The 16,934-nt window shown below is 44.7% G+C and overlaps 1 protein-coding gene across 5 annotated transcripts in view; it reads right to left on the reverse strand.

Annotated features, from left to right (window-relative positions):
* The window catches only part of SH3PXD2A (SH3 and PX domains 2A), a 235,349-nt gene that overhangs the window by 45,434 nt on the left and 172,981 nt on the right, over positions 1-16,934 (reverse strand). For all 5 annotated transcript variants that reach the window (XM_074545171.1, XM_074545172.1, XM_074545170.1 and 2 more), the window contains one exon: positions 13,629-13,760. In XM_074545171.1, the coding sequence (XP_074401272.1) occupies positions 13,629-13,760 (132 nt within the window). The remainder of the gene's footprint in view (positions 1-13,628; positions 13,761-16,934) is intronic.

Below are 16,934 nucleotides of genomic sequence, written 5' to 3' on the forward strand. Positions count from 1 at the left end.
TTTTGGACCCTTTAAACCAACATCATCAAATTCCACTACGGATTTAGACTTCACAACGTGACTTCACTTCTCCAAGCACAGAGCAAGAGTCTTGTGAGAAGGCTTCGCTTCTGCCAGCATCCACTTCCAAGTCCTCCAGCCCTGGACAGCAGAGAATCCAAACAAACCAGGATAGCTGCGTAACAGTGCTCAGCCTCCCACGCGCCCCGGGGCCTCCTGCTACTGATGAGTTCTGTGAGCTCTCACCAGAGCTGGGCCCAGCTGCCTGCTGGTTCTGAACTGCACAGCCTGGGCCACCATGGCCATGCCCATGCCATATTCTGTCCTGTGCATGGGACAGGAGGCAGGGCTCAGACATTTCAGGGAAGATTATGAAGCTGTATGAACGCCCAACTAAACAAAACCCTGATATGGTCCATCCTGAGAGATGGAGAGGTGCACATGAGTATCATGCCCAGCTGGGCACACAGTCACAAGAACTAGAACGATCAGGGAGCACTTATTGACTTGAACAAAGCTGATATCCAGACCAACTCACTGGCAAAACTGTAAAAAGTCCAGTCAATCACTTAATCACTGTCTCAGTGCTGGCATTCCTGAACGGAAAGCAGCAAAAGAGCAGAGAAAGGTGGATGGAAAACATGACCAGCAATGCAACTCATTTTCCTCCTCCATACTAAAAGTAAACACAGCAGACAGGACAAGAAGGAAAAATTAAGGAACAGAGAAGAGGGCATGATAGAAGGACACATCTGAGTAGCAGACATCAGGAAAGAAAGAAGCTGATTTAAACTATCCTTTGCATTTCAGGCCACACAGCACCTCCCACAGCTAATGCACCTGGACCGTTTTCAAGGATGCTGGCCACACACTGCTCACATAAACTTCATGGGATTAACACTACAGCCTGTGGGATGAATCATTCATATATCTTTCTTTTTTTATCCCACATTAAAATCTCAAAAGGAAGAAAACAGTGGCTTGCTCATAACAGATTTTCTCTCTCTACTCTCCAAAAACATGCAAAGGGCTTGTTACCAATTGGATATGCTAGGGCTACAGATACATTCCAAAGGAGTATGTAGCACCAAGTGCAACTCAAGTGCACCATGCAAGGAGGTGGCTACACTGGCATTTGCCACAGCATTACAAAGGGTGGCTCCATCTCATCTGTAATGGAAGTTTCTCTGAAACCACCAGCGTTTTCCCTCAAATGTCTCTACACAACAATTCCCGATATCCAGAACCAAATTTAAACCAGTGTCAGCAGGGATCTTGCAAGACATCCCCAGAACCATTCAGATCCTGAGATCCCACATGCACATTCTGCAGACAGTGTCCTTATTGTGGGATGCTGGTTTCTGTTTGGGATTGTTAGCCTGGGAGTCTCTGGGGTGGCATGGGGAAAGCAACGCCCTTTCATGTGGCTGCCTCTCAAACCTGGACACTTCTGTGAAAGAGATACTTAAATTCCCAGCTCTCAGTGAAGTGGAAAGGTTCACACGCCAGCCCCAGAAGCTCACTCCTTATTTTAAAGCCAACAGGCTAACAGCCCAGGAAGTGTACAGTCAGCTCTAAAAATACAAAGACATCTGGAATGACCAAGTGTGTAATTTAACTTGTAGCTGGTACAGGAACCAGTTTTGCTTGCTGTGTTCAGGAGGAGCAAGAGGCATTTTCTACAGGACTCAGTTATCCCATTTGCCTGGCAATGAAAATAATGTCCTATTTCTGATCATTCTACTTTTATTCAAGGACATCTTGGTCACAGACTACTTGAAGCAAGGGAATAACTTCCAAGCTCACCCTGAGGCTACAGCCATCCTGTAATTTTAATTCTTCATACACTGCAGAGCATTTCCTTCTCAGTAACAGTAAGGAATTTTAGTCAGAATTAAGAACAAAACATCAAATTAACTGTCCCTCAGACTCTTGATCCTGTTTTCAGGCAAACAAGCAAGATTCACCTTCCCCAACATGAGTCAGTGTGTGCAGTTTTGTCCTTGCAGACACCCAGAAATGCAGACTCTTCAGAGTGGTTTCCAGGACACTGAATAAACTGCCCTTGAGTTTAATCCTAGGGTTTCAGTGGTCAGTGATGGATCTTGCTAAGTTCACATTACCCATATTAAATCTCCAGCAATACTCAGTTAATACAAATGGGTTGAGTCTCTCCAAGCAGCTCTGCTCTTCCTCGTGCATGGAGGCCTCCAGTAACATCCAAAAGCCATGAAAGTCCATGTGGGAGAATGAACTGTCATCTCTGAACCTACCAATGTTCAAGCCAATGATTCAGGTTTAATGTTAGATGCTGTTCTTCCAACCTTAGGGTCACCACTGCATGGAGATTTACCCTGCAACATCCTCCCCCATCACTTCCATTGTGTTTGAGTAGGAATCATGTTTAGGGCTTTCATAACTTCATAACTTCATAACTTCATAACTTCATAACTTCATAACTTTCATAACTTCAGTTTCAGCTGGAATTTGTCATTCCAGCTCCATTCCAGGTTTGGCCCCTGAGAGCTATCATCCTTTAAGAAGGATACATTTCACCTGCACATATGGCCCCAGTTTGAGAGCCAGCACAGCACCTCAAGGCCTGGACATCAAATCATGAAGGTGTCACCTTACCCTCATCAGCACAGATGTGTGCCTGACAGCATTGGTCTGGCTAGTCAGGCTGCTGCTAATCACGAGAAAGCAACTTTCTCTAAGTACCAAACCAGTCTGTGATTCTTTGACAAACATATGGCAGGTGTGTTAATAAAGGAGCAAAGTGAAGCTCAGTCTGCAGCCTGAGTGCACCCAGCACTGCCCTTCCTCTCCAGGGGCTAGGAGACAGGAATGCATCACAGACAATCCCAGCAGCACGCTGACCAGAAAGGGTGTGCATGTCATGGGATAAAGATCAGCTGGAGACAGTTCTGCAACTGAACCACAACAGCTTTTCAAAGCAACACATCAGGGCATCCCAGCACACATTCACACTGCAGGGAAAAATGGGAGATACAGACCCAAGTAAGGTCTGGGAAAGACTTGCTGTTATCACCAAGATGAAGTTTGACTACATTGCCAATACAACTGCAGTCCAGCCTCATTTGAAATAAAGTGATGTCCCACTGCACGTGCAACTTTCAGATGAAGTCACACTGTAACAAGATACAAAAACCTGAACTTGCCAGCAAATGCAGTAACAAGAAGCCCAGCCAGTAAAACAGAGCTCCAAGAGAGCCCATCTCATCTGCTGCCTTTTCTAGAATGGCTCTGGTTAATCCAGCCACAAGCCAACATCTTTCTACCAAAAAAATAATTAAATTCTCCACCAACAATGCCAGAAAGTCTGATGTCCCAGCCCAAGGGAGTGGATGGGGAAGAGCCAACATGCACCCTTTTGTCAAGCTGCTCCCTAAACCTCATTGTATCATGGCAATCCTAAGCAAGGTAATTACTCCTATAGGTTTCACTAAATCTGAGGATGGACAAGAAACTGGTTTGTGGCAAAACTGAACTCTTTTTAACATGAAAACCAAAAGCATGGAGTTATGTTGCTGGTCGTAAATGAAATGCGTCTGCTAATGATTAAAGCTTCCATTTTGCTGCCAAAGTAATATTGGAACTGCTTATTTGCTGTGCAGCTTGGGAGAAAAAAAAAAATCTCTTCCATCCTTTATTAATCTTGTCCTCATCTGACACAACAAAAATGCACCATCAGTCTTTTTCTTACTTGGAAAAACAGGCCTGAAAGTCACTCCAAGACCAAAGTCTTTGTGCATAATTACTGTCTTGATTAACTAGAACAAAGGGCAGAAAACATCAGTTATTATGCATTAAATTCAGCATTCTGGGGGCTTATTTAAAGACATTTCATCAACCTGCTTTCTTAAAAGGAACTTTGATACAGCAAAATCCATGAAATAATTAAAAATAAATTATATTTTAGGTATTTTTGGTTGGTTGTTTTTTTAAAAGCAGCCACATCCAAAGGAATGCAGCTCACAGGGTAACTATGGGACTCCTTGGAAGGCTTCAGCAATAATACTTGTATCTTCTTGGCCCCAGGTAGTTTCTTGCAGCAGTGCTGAGCTGGATATAGGAAACTCAATCATTAGAAAGTTTATGCATTCTAATATAAAAAGCAGATTTTCCTTGGAAAGATTTTCTTGGGGTAGGTTTCAGGGTCCTGAAACTGGCAGTGACTGCATAAACAGAGTAGGTAATGAGTAAAGGCTCCAAGAGGGGATGCTATATAAAATTTTCCTTTTCAGTCTGCCATCCTGGGCTCCAAACAGGGTCTGTAGGAGAAATGGGGAGTTTAACTATCTGCCTTCAGCATGAAGTCTCAGCAGAAGAGGGTTAAATGAGAAGGGAAAGAGGAAGAAACTTGCAGGCAGTTGGAAATTTCAGAATTGAAGTTTTCAGAGGCCTGGTGGATATCCTACTGCTCAGGATTAGCTGGATGTGTTGTACAGCAAACTTAAAGGCAGCAAAGCCTGTGTCCACTGCTCCTCCACCCTTACCAACATGCCCTGTTTGTCCAAAGCTGAAGTGCCTTTATGCACAGCTAAGTCTTCAGGTCTGTGGTTTCAGTGGTCACATCCCACCCTCTCCCCAGCAGACAGACTAACAGGGCAGTCTCAGAAATCCTGGAACACATTTCATGCCCACAGCTGGCAAATATGAAGCCCAGACAGGCTTGCTCCTCCTCCTGCTCCTAGAGGAGGTCTGGGGGATGTCTCAGTGCCTTGGATTTGGAGAAATCAAAACAGATTCAGAAGAGAAACAATCTTTGCAAGGGCTGATATTGATATGTTTTTTTCTCCTTTGAAATATACTTCTTGTGGTCTGAAGACAAGAAAAATCTCCTCACGTGCTGACCTGGGAACCAGGACCTCTTTCAGTCCTGCCTCAAGTGTGAGGGCTTGGCCCCAGCAATGGGCTTGCTCTGCTGGCACTTGTGAGGCAGGGCAGTTCCTTCCTCTCTTTGGCCTCCAATTCCCATTTCTTGAGAAATCAGAGAAATGTAAATGTCCTCTAACCTACAATTAGATTGGAGATCTAACCACAATTAAATGAGTAGCATATTATTCTACTCAAGCCAGGTGGACAGAAGTTGAAAAGGGAACCTGCTTACTTCAGTGGAGTGCTTACAAGATAGCATGGAAAAAATCCAGCCCTAGAGATAAATGTTTAATATACCTGGTGACTTCCCAGTCACAGCAATCACCCTCTCCTGAGCTGTGAGACATTTAGAGGTGTGGGAAAGCTGTCCCACAGAGGCATGATATCAGCTAAAGAAAAGAAAAATGAATGCCAAAGTCAAAGTGGTTGGACTTTAGATGTCTCAGCAAAATGGAAAAACCCTCACATAATTGAACTAACCCTGTCAGAACACCAGTTGCTCAAGATTAAGACAAACAATGGGAGTAAGACTAGAAAAATGAATATAAACCACACATTGCAGCCCAAAACATTTGAAAAAAATATGTTCTAGAGGAACAGTTTCAAATTGGAAGCTGTTTTATGTCTTAATCTGGAGAGATGTGTCTTTAAAACTCTCTAAAAAGTGAACACTACATAAAAGGGATCTGATGGGTAGTGTTAAAAAGGAGAATGCTTTAGAGAAACATGACCCCATGACATTTTTTGTGTCCCTATAACTTGTTAATCCATCTTTTCCCTCCATAGGGGAATGAAATGAGGCAGTGTTGCTTGGAAAATAATAGTTTCTTACTACTCTGAAACCTTCAACTACAAGCCCAAGAGAACACCAGTACTAGGTAACTTTGCAAGGCTTTATAAACACACCAAAGGTCACTTTAGTGGGACATTGAGCTGCTCCCAAATGAAGGAGCCTTGATAACTCAAGCCACAGTCAACAACTCCATCCCAACAGGAAAAACACCCCCAGCAGCAGAGCTCCAGAAGGTGTCCCAGGAAAGCTCCAGCAGAAGGAGGCACTGCAAAGGGCAGAGTTTTAGCAGACAGACATATTTCAAAAGCTCTTAATGAGCTTGTCATCGAGGAGGCAGAACAAATACCAACTGCAATTTGAAGCTGGGCAAAGGAAAACCAAGCAAGGATGTCTTTGAAATGCTGAATAGCTTCCCAGAAAAGATGGAAATGTCACAGCACGATTAAAGGGACACTCTCCCCTTCCACAGGGTTGGAACAAATAGCACCAGCAGAAAAGCAAGAGCCCACCTTAATCCCTTGGCACAGTCACAAAACAATAGGTATTTCAGAGGTGGCAGTGGAGAACAACCTCATTTTCCACAGTGATAGAGGACCACTACAAAACAAACAGAGTAGTAACAACCCTGCAGTGGTTCCAACACAGACTTGTCTGCCAAGCTCTTAAACAGAAACAAACGTCAATTGCTGTGAAAGTTACTAAGTGGGGCAGAGGAAGCCATTTAGACATCACAAGATAGCAACATAAATATCACAAAACATTCATAATTAAAGAATTTTGTTTTATGCAGCAACAGCCCAAGCTGGGGTGGTGCTCAAGCACTATGCAGGCCCAGGAACTTCAGTCCCAGCCCCTCATTATTCAAACCCATGTACAGGGCAGTCCTGAACTGCAGCTCAGAGGTAACTACTTCAGAAATGTTGTGGCATGATTCCTTTCTGGGCACAGTAAATTCAAGTTTAACTGTGGAAGATCAAACAAGGGCTTCAGCCATACCAACACGTTTTGGCTGCTGAAATAAAATAGCCAGAAAAAGAAAGCAGCTGCCATCCTCCTTATTGAGGCACAGAGTTAAAAATTCAACCAGACGAGGAAAAGGCAAGAAAAAAGGTGTTCAGAAAACAGCTTACAAAACATTCACCAGAGAGCTCAGGGTAGGATGTCAAGGGCTGCTTCCAGCTCACTCCATCTGCTAAAGTCATTAGACAGTGTCACCCCACCCTTGGGCTCCCCAGGGCAAGAGCAGAGCAGGGAGGGCTCCTCCTCATCTCCTGCTGACCCAGCTGTTTTGGTGTGAGTGCAAATTCTCTCCATCCATTCAACATTTAGCAAACAGGCCACTGGAAGAGGGAGTGCCTGTTTGCAGGGTTGGTCAGGCACTGTATCCCCACAAAGGAGCTGATTTCCAGGAGAACTTGGCTAGAGCAAATCATCACATCCAGTTTTACCTCTCTGCTCTAAGTTTGTCCCAGGCCTCCCTTGGAGCCAGCACAGAACCTGGGTTAGTGCAGATGTCCCTGTTTCTCCTACCAATACTCCATTTCCACTGACTACTTTAAAACAAGGCACCCAGCCTCCCTCCAGAGACAGCAGTTTCCAAGACAGCTAAAATTGAAAATAAAACCCATCCTTTGCAACCAGATGCACCAACAGGATATTTTGCTTATACTGTTGCAGCACAAAGCAAAAGAACAACCAGGCTTGATCAGTGCCTCCAAAAAGCCTGAAGACAAAGACACTGATGCAGTGAGACAAGCAAGTGCCACTGAGCATCCTTACTCAGAGCTCTGAACCTCTGCCTGCCCAGAGCAGCCCTTCTCCAGCCCAGAGCTGCAAACATTTGAAGGAGGAAAGCATCTCTGCTTTGCCAGCATCGTCCCTGTTTGGAGAGAGAACTTCTACAAACACTGTTTTTATGACATTAAACAACTTTCCAGTAACTCCTAGCCAAAAATTCCGAATCACCCACCCTGCCTCCTCAGATGGCCTGTGTTTGACTGCATTAGTACACACATTGGACAGAAACTGCAGCAGGGCAGGAACTGATTCATAAGTGGATCAAGTAACCTCTGCTGCTGGGCTGATACCAGGAAGGCAGGACACATGGCAAGGCAGCCCTGCATTCAGAATGCACACTGAAGGATACACACCTTTGTTTTCTGAACAGGGGCTTGGAGTGGTCCTTCCTTGAACTTGGCCCTCCTTGTCAGAGAGTTATGAACACTGGCACATACAGAAGCAGTTGGACAAGCTGTCCCAGGTACTTAGTGGGGGCCACTCACCTAAACCTGTCCTCTGGGATAAAGCCAAAGTGCTACAGGAAAAGTGTTCAACCTACACAAGTGTTTGCTTCTTCTCAAATTCCAGGCACAGCTCAAGGACTGACCAAGAAGGGAAGGGGCTCCTGTATGAGGGAGTATTTACTTTCTATATCATGACCTTGGTCTCTTACAAGGCTTCAGATTCAAATACACAGACACACTGGGAAGAAGTGGAAACACAGAGAACTGAAGTAGTTTCTCAGAACAAACAGCAGGGCAAAGCTGGGTGTACAAACAGAAATCAAGTCCTGCATCATATCTGGTGAATTATACTCTCTTGAAATGCTACATGAAGGGAAAAAACTCCCTCACTTTCTAAAGGAACCCAACACACACCAATTGCACCTGAAATAAAGCACAGTGTTGGCAATTTCTGTGTCTGGTAGCACATCTGACCAGCAGATGCAAAGCTATTGACAATTCACAAGCAAACTAGGAAACTGCTTTTGCAATTTGGTCTAAAGCTACAGCCACATTTGAAACCTAGAAAGCTGCTGGACTGCCACTTATCTGATAGAATAAACAGAAGAGTACTGGGTTTGGCCAGCTTTTACATGACAATACTAACGCTCAGAGACATTTTCTAGCAGTGCACACAGTCCCTTCTGTGTATAGAGGGGGGATCATGAAGACAAGGACCTAGAGAAAGAGGTAGACCAGCAAAAAAGCAGATGCAAGATAGAAACAGTGGTCTTTACAACATTTAAAACAAAAAAGCCTGACCAACACTAAAGAAAGGTGACTAAAAATCAATGCTACTTGCAAAAGCAGGCATGGCAGAAGGGATATAAAGATGCGAGATTGGTCCATGAGTTGCAAGAAACCCTGTTCCTCTGTTTCTACTTAGAACACTTTAAGGGTGTGCCTTTAGCCAAGATGCAGCAGTTAACCATGAAAGTAATGGCTCCTTCTGGTACCAAATAAATCCACTTAACCCTGGAAAGCAACACCTTCAAATAAAGGGCGCTGTGCTCCCCATGAAGAGGCAGAAGCCTAACTCCAAAAGGCCTCAATCTAAGAACAGGGAGCTTGCAGTACAGAAGCCAGTGCATCCCCAGGAACAGAGAGTTGCATCCCCAAGGCCCCAGAGTTGTGGCCTTTCTATGTCGCTCTCCCAGGCCCTGACTGCAGCCAGTGAGCAGCACCAGTGAAACCAAATCATGCAGCAGAGGACACTGCCAGGCAAACACTCATCTCCTGACACTGTGTGGACAGCCAGCAAGTCCCAGGACCTCTAAGCCAGGACTCCCAGATGAGCAAAGATCTTCCTCAGCGCCAAGCCCACAGCCCAGATAGAGAGAGAAAAGCAGCCTCCCTTCCCAGAGATTCCTTTGGGCCCTGATAAAGTTACACTAACCATAATAGCCTTGTTTTACGTATTACATGTACTGTAACACAGAAAATTGGTCTGCAGTTATGTAATTGCAGAGGAAATGGCTACAGCCCGGCTCGGCCCAGCTGAGAACGCCATCCCACGACGGCTCCACTGCAGGCAGGGCTCCCGGGGGCTGCAAGGAAGGAGCTCCCATCCTGCCTGCAGGCACAGCAGCAGCAGCAGCTGAGGTGCTCAGGACTGTGCTCATACTTCACTGTCTGTCAGGTTTTCCATTGCAAACACTGCCGACACAGTTTATAGCTTGACCATTTCAAGCCACATCCATGCAAAACTTGGCAGAGAGGGAGCTGCTCTGGCCCTCCCTCTTTCACCTTAAAGAAATCTGTCAGATTCCTGCTTTAAAGTCACAACATTATTTTTTCTGCAACAGAAATACATTTTTAAGTCATTCCGGGAGGCTTTTTTGGGTTAAGGTTTAAAAGAAGCCTATGTAGTCGACAGACAGGACTTACGTCAACTACTCACATAGTTTTTCTGAAACAACTCAGAAATGTTTAGATAGCGTTGGACAGAGCAGGTTGATTACACCATGCCTTTAAACAAATCACCGTCACTTCTAGCAAGAAACACAAGCCCTGTAACTACAGCTCTTTTCCAGACAACATCTGTAGAGACTGTAAACCTTCTTTTTTTCTCCTGATGCATTTGTAACCATTTCTACAGGCAGATTTTCCTCCCAGCTAAGGAAAAAGATGAGTATTCATCAGATACAACAGGCACATTGGGTATTTTGATCTTATAAACAGAATTAAGGTATGAAAGACAACTTTTGTTGAGCCAAGATAGGTGTTTGCTGCAAAAACCAAATGCTGGAGCCTGAGAGGTGGTACACTACTAAATAACTTGTTCTGAAGTACAACAGCTTTATTTACATCTAGCAAGGCTTGCTTCCACAGTAATTGCAGCAACAACCAGGTTATAGTGACCCAAAGGCTTCACAACTCAGATTAAGGGTTTTGGAAGTTATTCACTGCATATACTACACTGACCTTGCTCCTGAGTCATAATACTGGACAGAAGTTTGAACTTCAAATAATGTCCAACTGCACAATAATGAAGACAACTTGTCCAACTCTTTCAGTGAAAGAGAAAGCCAAATGAGACAAGGCCCATCTCCTATATGAGAAAATTAACACTGAGCAATACTACACAGTAAGCATGACACACTTAAGGTGAAGCTAAAGAAGCTTCATGAAATACCAGATAAGACTTCAATAAATCAAATGCCAGATATTCCCCCTCTTCAACCTATGCTCTATACACTGGGCTCTGAACAAGCACAGTTTATGTCCTTCAGGAAAACACACAACTTGGAAGCAAACATCAGAAAAGATGGTGACTCTACCTCAGGGCCTAGAAGTGTGCAGAAGAAAACATCCAGCAGGATGTGAAATGTGCACCATCATTTGGAAACTGATTGTGAGGATCCTTGTGTAAAAACATAGGGACATTTGACCAGAAAAGAGAAGGTATTTCTTTCCTACGAAAGCCATGCAACAAAGCCAAGTTAAAGTTTTTTCTGCTCCAGAAAACAAAAGAACCATTTAAGTGTCCTTGGCATCAGCAGGCAACCCTATTCAGGCAAGGTTTTAAAATGAAACAATCATCTGTGTGTCTTTACACATCTTAGCTCCTCAAAGTACAGTTAAACACCCAAAGCAGACATGATATGCTATATATGTGTCTGTACATACAAGGAAGTTCAAAATATTGGCCCAACATCACATCCAACACACACTGTCCAGTCTGAGAGCACTTTTCAGCTGTCAGCTAACAAGTTGTCCAGCAACTCTTCCTTCCTTTCACTGAAGACACTGTCCCTGCTGCAAGTGATATCCATGTCACCTTGTATCTCCTTTGTGTGGATTAGAAGAATGAGCCTCATTTATACATCACAGGTAGAGCTTCACAACACTTAAAAGGTCAACATAACAATACAGTCAAATGAAGCATTACACATGTGCATAGCACAATAATCTTATTTTCTTGGAAATTATATCCCCATGTTCTTAGAGGTCATAACCACATCTTCTAGGTTGGCTTGCTTACACTAGGCAGATACTCAAATTCAAGCCATAATTCATATGTTCTGAAAGTTGACTCTTGACAAAATTTTGCTAGTTTCATTACATGCCACCCAAAGGTTCAGCTGTAGCTGAAGAGACAAGATACAGTATTGAAGTCATTCCTGTAGTATCCCTAACCTAGGGAAGAATAAAGAGACAGTTTGGAGTCCTGTTATTGGAATAACTAAATCATGAGCTCCCTACAAGAACTGTCAAAAAAGGCATCCAAGCAAGTGATGCTCTCTCCATCACCAACCTGTGACTTATGAGCTTATCTGATGGGCTTTTAAAAGGATACAGATATCTTTATTTTGTACATGTATAAGAGAAAAATCACAGCATGGAATTCCAGGCTTAAATTTCCTTTCATGTTTACGAAAGGAATCTGGTTGCTAAGCATCAGAATATGGTTTTAGGAAGTATAATCCAAATTCAAGGATGTTCCCTGAGAACAGTCCCATTCCAGGACCACTTAATTAATTTGAACCCTACATTCTCCATTTCTATCTCTGCATACCATGTGGTTCAATACAATGTGGTCTGAACTGTGCAAGGCAGAGAGGCCACACTAAATGAAAACACAAAGCAACTCTAACTGGAATTCAGACACTTCTTGTATTATTTAACAGCCCAATTAATTCCCTTGGCTCCACAAGCCATTATCCAGTACAAGGATACCATGAATAGGAATATAAGTTGCCACAGTATAACCAGACTTGCTCTGATGGCAGGGATACCCACTACTGACAATGAGAAGCCACAGGCTTGGAAGGGAGGATGCTTGTCCACTAGACCAGACACAGTTCAAGAAGTGAAGACATTTTTCCCTCTTCAATCAAAACTACTGCTGTTAAGGGGGCAGATGAGCAGTTTGGTTTCCATTAGTTCTGTAAGTGATAGTCAGTACCCAGGAGATGGGTATTTCTGCCCACACTACCCACTGCCTTTCCACACACAATCCTTTTGGACTCCACACAAAATCACCAGTCAGCAAGTGACTGTATCACTTTGAGCCAAACAAGCATGAGGCTCTCATATAACAGAGAAATCACCACTCCATTAAAAGAAGGAGAAAAAAATACAATGCATGGTCATCCCTGTGGATAACCTGGCTCAGAGCTCTGAAAGCTGAATTTAAGCCTTATATCAGAGTGATGCAGTGTCCCCAAGCTCTGCTGTGCCCAGCACATTGCAGAGCCTGCCAGTGGCAAGAGCCCTGAATGTGCAGGCACCACAATGTGAGCCTTGGCTTGAACAGATCCAAATGTCAGCAGCTCCTCTGGATGAGGACACACAAGTCACGAGTGGGCTGGAAACCAGTCCTGGACAACAGCTCTGGAGTAATACACAGGGAGTGCTGGAGAGGAGGAGGGGAGCTGCTGAAGACAGGCAGTTATTCAAACCAGCTGCTAAGCCACTCCAACCACTCACACGTACACAGTCTCCTGTATGTGTTCTGCCCAACTCAAAGCTACCAGGCATCCAGAAGTTTGAGTACAGAAAAGAAATCTATACAAATGCTTGCCAAAAATCTCATTTTCCAAGTGCAAGCTGGCTATTCCATGCATGGCAGAAGGGGATTTCATCTTGCTTTTACATGACAGCCTCTGCCTTTGCCTCAAAATTCCCCAATTAACACTTCTGCAAGAAGTTTTGAAACTGTGCATGGCCACGTATTTATCTACGCACATTCTCTCCCCTCCCTACTGAGCTCTGGGCCACGGGCTAAGCTGTCAAGCCAAGTTTCATCCCAAGCAATTTTTAAACACTCATCCTATAAATCCTCTGCAAGGGGAGTTAGTAATGGAAATACTGACAGAAACTTGAAGAGACAGCAGGGCAGCTATAGCAGCCTACTATACATCAGCTTCATTAGCTGCAGATCCTTCTCCCCGTCACCTTCATTTTCCATTAGCATACCTTGGCTAATTAACACACAAAACCTATGAAACATTCTTACAGTAGAAGGCAACATTTGGCCCCCAGCCCAAATCAACATCGAAAAACTTCAACATCCTCTGCCAGACATAGTAACTGTACCAGATGGAGCAAACGTACAGCTAACAAGTAGTGATGAGGAAACTGAAAGCAGAGGAACAAATGCAAAAATCAGACCATCAGAAGAGGGAAAAGCAGCAAATACAACTTACCGCTTTCGTTTTTCTCTATGACATCCACGACCTCTCCAGCCTGGAGGCTAATCTCAGAGTTCTCCTGCTTTTCATAGTTGGACACCACCACATATTGCTCCAGGATCATGGGTTCAGAGCTAGCATCAGCACCTGGGGAAGGGAAAAAGCAAGCCGTAAGCCAGCTTCCAGCCATGGCTCCTTGAGAGCGACCTCCGTCCATCCGATTCACAACAGGCCAACTTGTCACCAGAGCCAAGCAAATCAGCAAACAACCCTGGCTCGCAGCATATCCCCAAATGGCTGGCCATATAGAAACAGCCTCCTCTGGCCCACAACCCAGCAGCACAGAGGGACATTGGAGAGAAGAACAAGAAAAAAGGGGAGGAAAAAAAAATACAAAAAGGAGCCAAAAAAGTGAATTAGTTGCACAGTTTCATGATGGATTCTGAAAATAAACCTCTTCCCAACATGGTTTCCACAATGCTTGCTCCCATTCAGAGAAAAAAATCCTGGGCAGAAGCAGTATAAATCCACAGCTGAGCCATCCCCCCAGTAAACCCAAAGAAGAAACAGCTCTCCCCTTGGCGGCTCAGCTCCTTCTCCACTCTAAAGGCTTGAGCTGAAAGTCAAGAGGGGGCTGTAGATGCCAATCATATTCGTCTGCACTGCAGCCCTTAAATAGAAACACATGAGCGGGGCTGAAAGAGAGGGAGGTGGGGTGGAGGGAGCGAGGGGAGGGCGGGGAAGAGTGTTTACTTGAAACAGAAGAAGAAAAAAAGTTATAGCGCCAGATCTGTGCTCACACACGGCCGCCCCCTGCCCCGGCAGCCCCGCGGTTCCGCATTCCCCGGCGGGACGGGGCTCGGCTCCCCCTCTCCATCGCCCCTCTGGAGCCCTCGCAGCCGCCCCCACTTGTTTGGTTTCTCTTCGGAGCAAGGGCTTTCGGCTGTCAGAGCCATTTATGAATGAGAGCAGGCGCTCACGCCAACAGGGGCCACGAAAGGTGCAAAATAAGGCTCTCCTCCCTCCCTTCCCCCACACTGCTGCTCTTTTTTTTTTACTATTAGTGTTATTTCTGACTTTTTCACCCCCAAACCGAAATCATGCATTTCGAGGTGGAGCCACGAGGCAGGCACAGCGCAGTGCCAGATGTGGAGGGAGCCCTCGGGCTGCTGCATCTGGGCTCTGCAGTGCAGCACAAACAGAGCCTGCACTCCCAAACCCGGGCACAGACCGGCTGTGCTCGGCCTAGAAACCACCTTGAAAAGTCATAAGAACCTCTCCGTTTAGGTCTTTACTTTGTAAGAGCCAACATGCCTTAATGCAGGTTTTCTCAATTACAGCAGTTTGGGACACTGGCATTATTAACATTTCACATGATAAGAGGCAGTCGCTCTGGATTCAGATGCCAACTGAAAGGGAGGACAGAAGCAGATACACAACTTGCTGAATGTCCCATTTTACACAACAGGGACACAGCCAGGAGCAGACTTTGGGTTTTCCTGAATTTCTGATGACAAATTGGCTACAAGAGACGGGAAGGAAGCAGCATGGTCTGAAACTGTCCACCAGAAAAGTCAAGGGACTGACAACCAAGCACAGGATGCTGGGTGCTGTATTTCCCAACTCAGCATGTTCATATGTGTTTGGACTGGAGATGCAAAGTGATTCTACAGACAAGTAATTAGCATCCCTGCCAAGAAAGAGGTAAAGAATGCATCAGCCATTAAAACAGCATCCTGTGAAATGAAAATCCTAGAAAAAAGGCAATTAATTCAACTGTTTCCTGAAAGGAAACACTATCACAATGCCTCCCCTTGGACCAGGTTTAAGAAATCCAGAAAATTAGAAGACTTTCTTGCTCCCTAAGCATGCCTCTGCCTCTCCTCAAATTACGTAAGTTAATTTTCTTTAAAGAGGAGTCATCTCCTCTAGAAGCTTGTGTTTAAGAGATTTAGCTTTTCTATAGCTTGTTGAACCCCAGCCAGTAGCAGGAACAGGAGGAGAAGACCATGAACTGACAACATAGAAATTTATAATACAAATTTTCAGCACAGCTATCCATTGCAAATCAGCATCATGTTTCTCTTCATGATCAGTCATCCTGCCTTGTGCACTGTGGTTTAAACCAGTGCTAGTTGGGCTACCTGGAGTACAACGAGATGCTTTCCCCTGTTTCACACTGTTTCCTACACAGTCTTTTCTCCAGTCCAGAATCCAGCAGCATTATAATCTTCCTTCAGCCTGCTTAGGCTGGTAATACCTACAACCCCTACTTTGTTTTAGTCTTGAGATAAATCCAAGGTTTTTAACCAGAAACAAAAGCTGTCATGGACTTATGTCTATGCATGTGCACCAGCAGATAATTCAGTGTGTAGAAAGGCAACAGGGACCAAACAGTGGCAAGGGGAGCAGGGGGCATGCAGGAAGCTAAACCAACAACTCAAATGCCTTCTTTCCTCCAACCTACTAGGCAGTTTTCATGGGACTGCAGTAAGGAAAAAAAATCCAAAAGACTGCATTGGCTTGCTGGCAGGAGCAGTGTTCATGTGGTGCATGTGTCCCTGCTGGGAACAAAGAGAGGACCAGGCTGGCAAACACCCCACCAGCAGCCACAGGGACACGCCAGGGACTGTGTGCCAGGGGAATGCCCTTGCCAGGAAACACGGAGAATCAGCACTTCAAATCCACCTCTCAACTCTGCTTAGAGAAAGAAAAAAAAAAAATAAAAAGGCACTTAAAACAGTTTGGCAAGATCTGCATTCTCATATCTGAATCCCAGCAGGGATTCTCTGCCCTGCCTTGGATAAGGTAGTCACTGCAGGAGGATTTCTTTGTCACTACAGGGGCTGGAGGAACACATACAATTAAGAGATTGTTTTAACAGACGCTTGTATAACTGCTACAGGGCTCCTATTAAGACCAAAAAAAAAAAATAGGGTGATAAATTTCTTGTTCTAGGAAGTAACCAAGGTCAAACAAACATGTTCATTTACAGCTGCAACAGATCATGCCTTGAGGATATCCCCCTTTCGAGGCGTGGGGTCCCTGTGGCTCCTGGAGTGATGGTCACCCAAGATTAGGTACTGCACAATGGGGATTTCAGTAAGAGCAAAGAAAGGAAGAAGAGGAGGAGGTATAGACAGAGAAATAACTCCTTCCAGTAACCAAAAGCTTTAACCATTTTCTGGGTAGCCTGGTTTGGGTTGTTACTACATTCCCTTCAGGCACAGTCAGTAGAGTAAGGGACTCTCACCCTCCTCAGCCTTCCATCCCCCACAAGCTTTAGATGAATTACTGCTCAGTGACACTCAGGATGCCCAC

This window comes from Zonotrichia albicollis, chromosome 7, assembly GCF_047830755.1.
Source record: "Zonotrichia albicollis isolate bZonAlb1 chromosome 7, bZonAlb1.hap1, whole genome shotgun sequence".
Taxonomy (NCBI): Eukaryota; Metazoa; Chordata; class Aves; order Passeriformes; family Passerellidae; genus Zonotrichia; species Zonotrichia albicollis.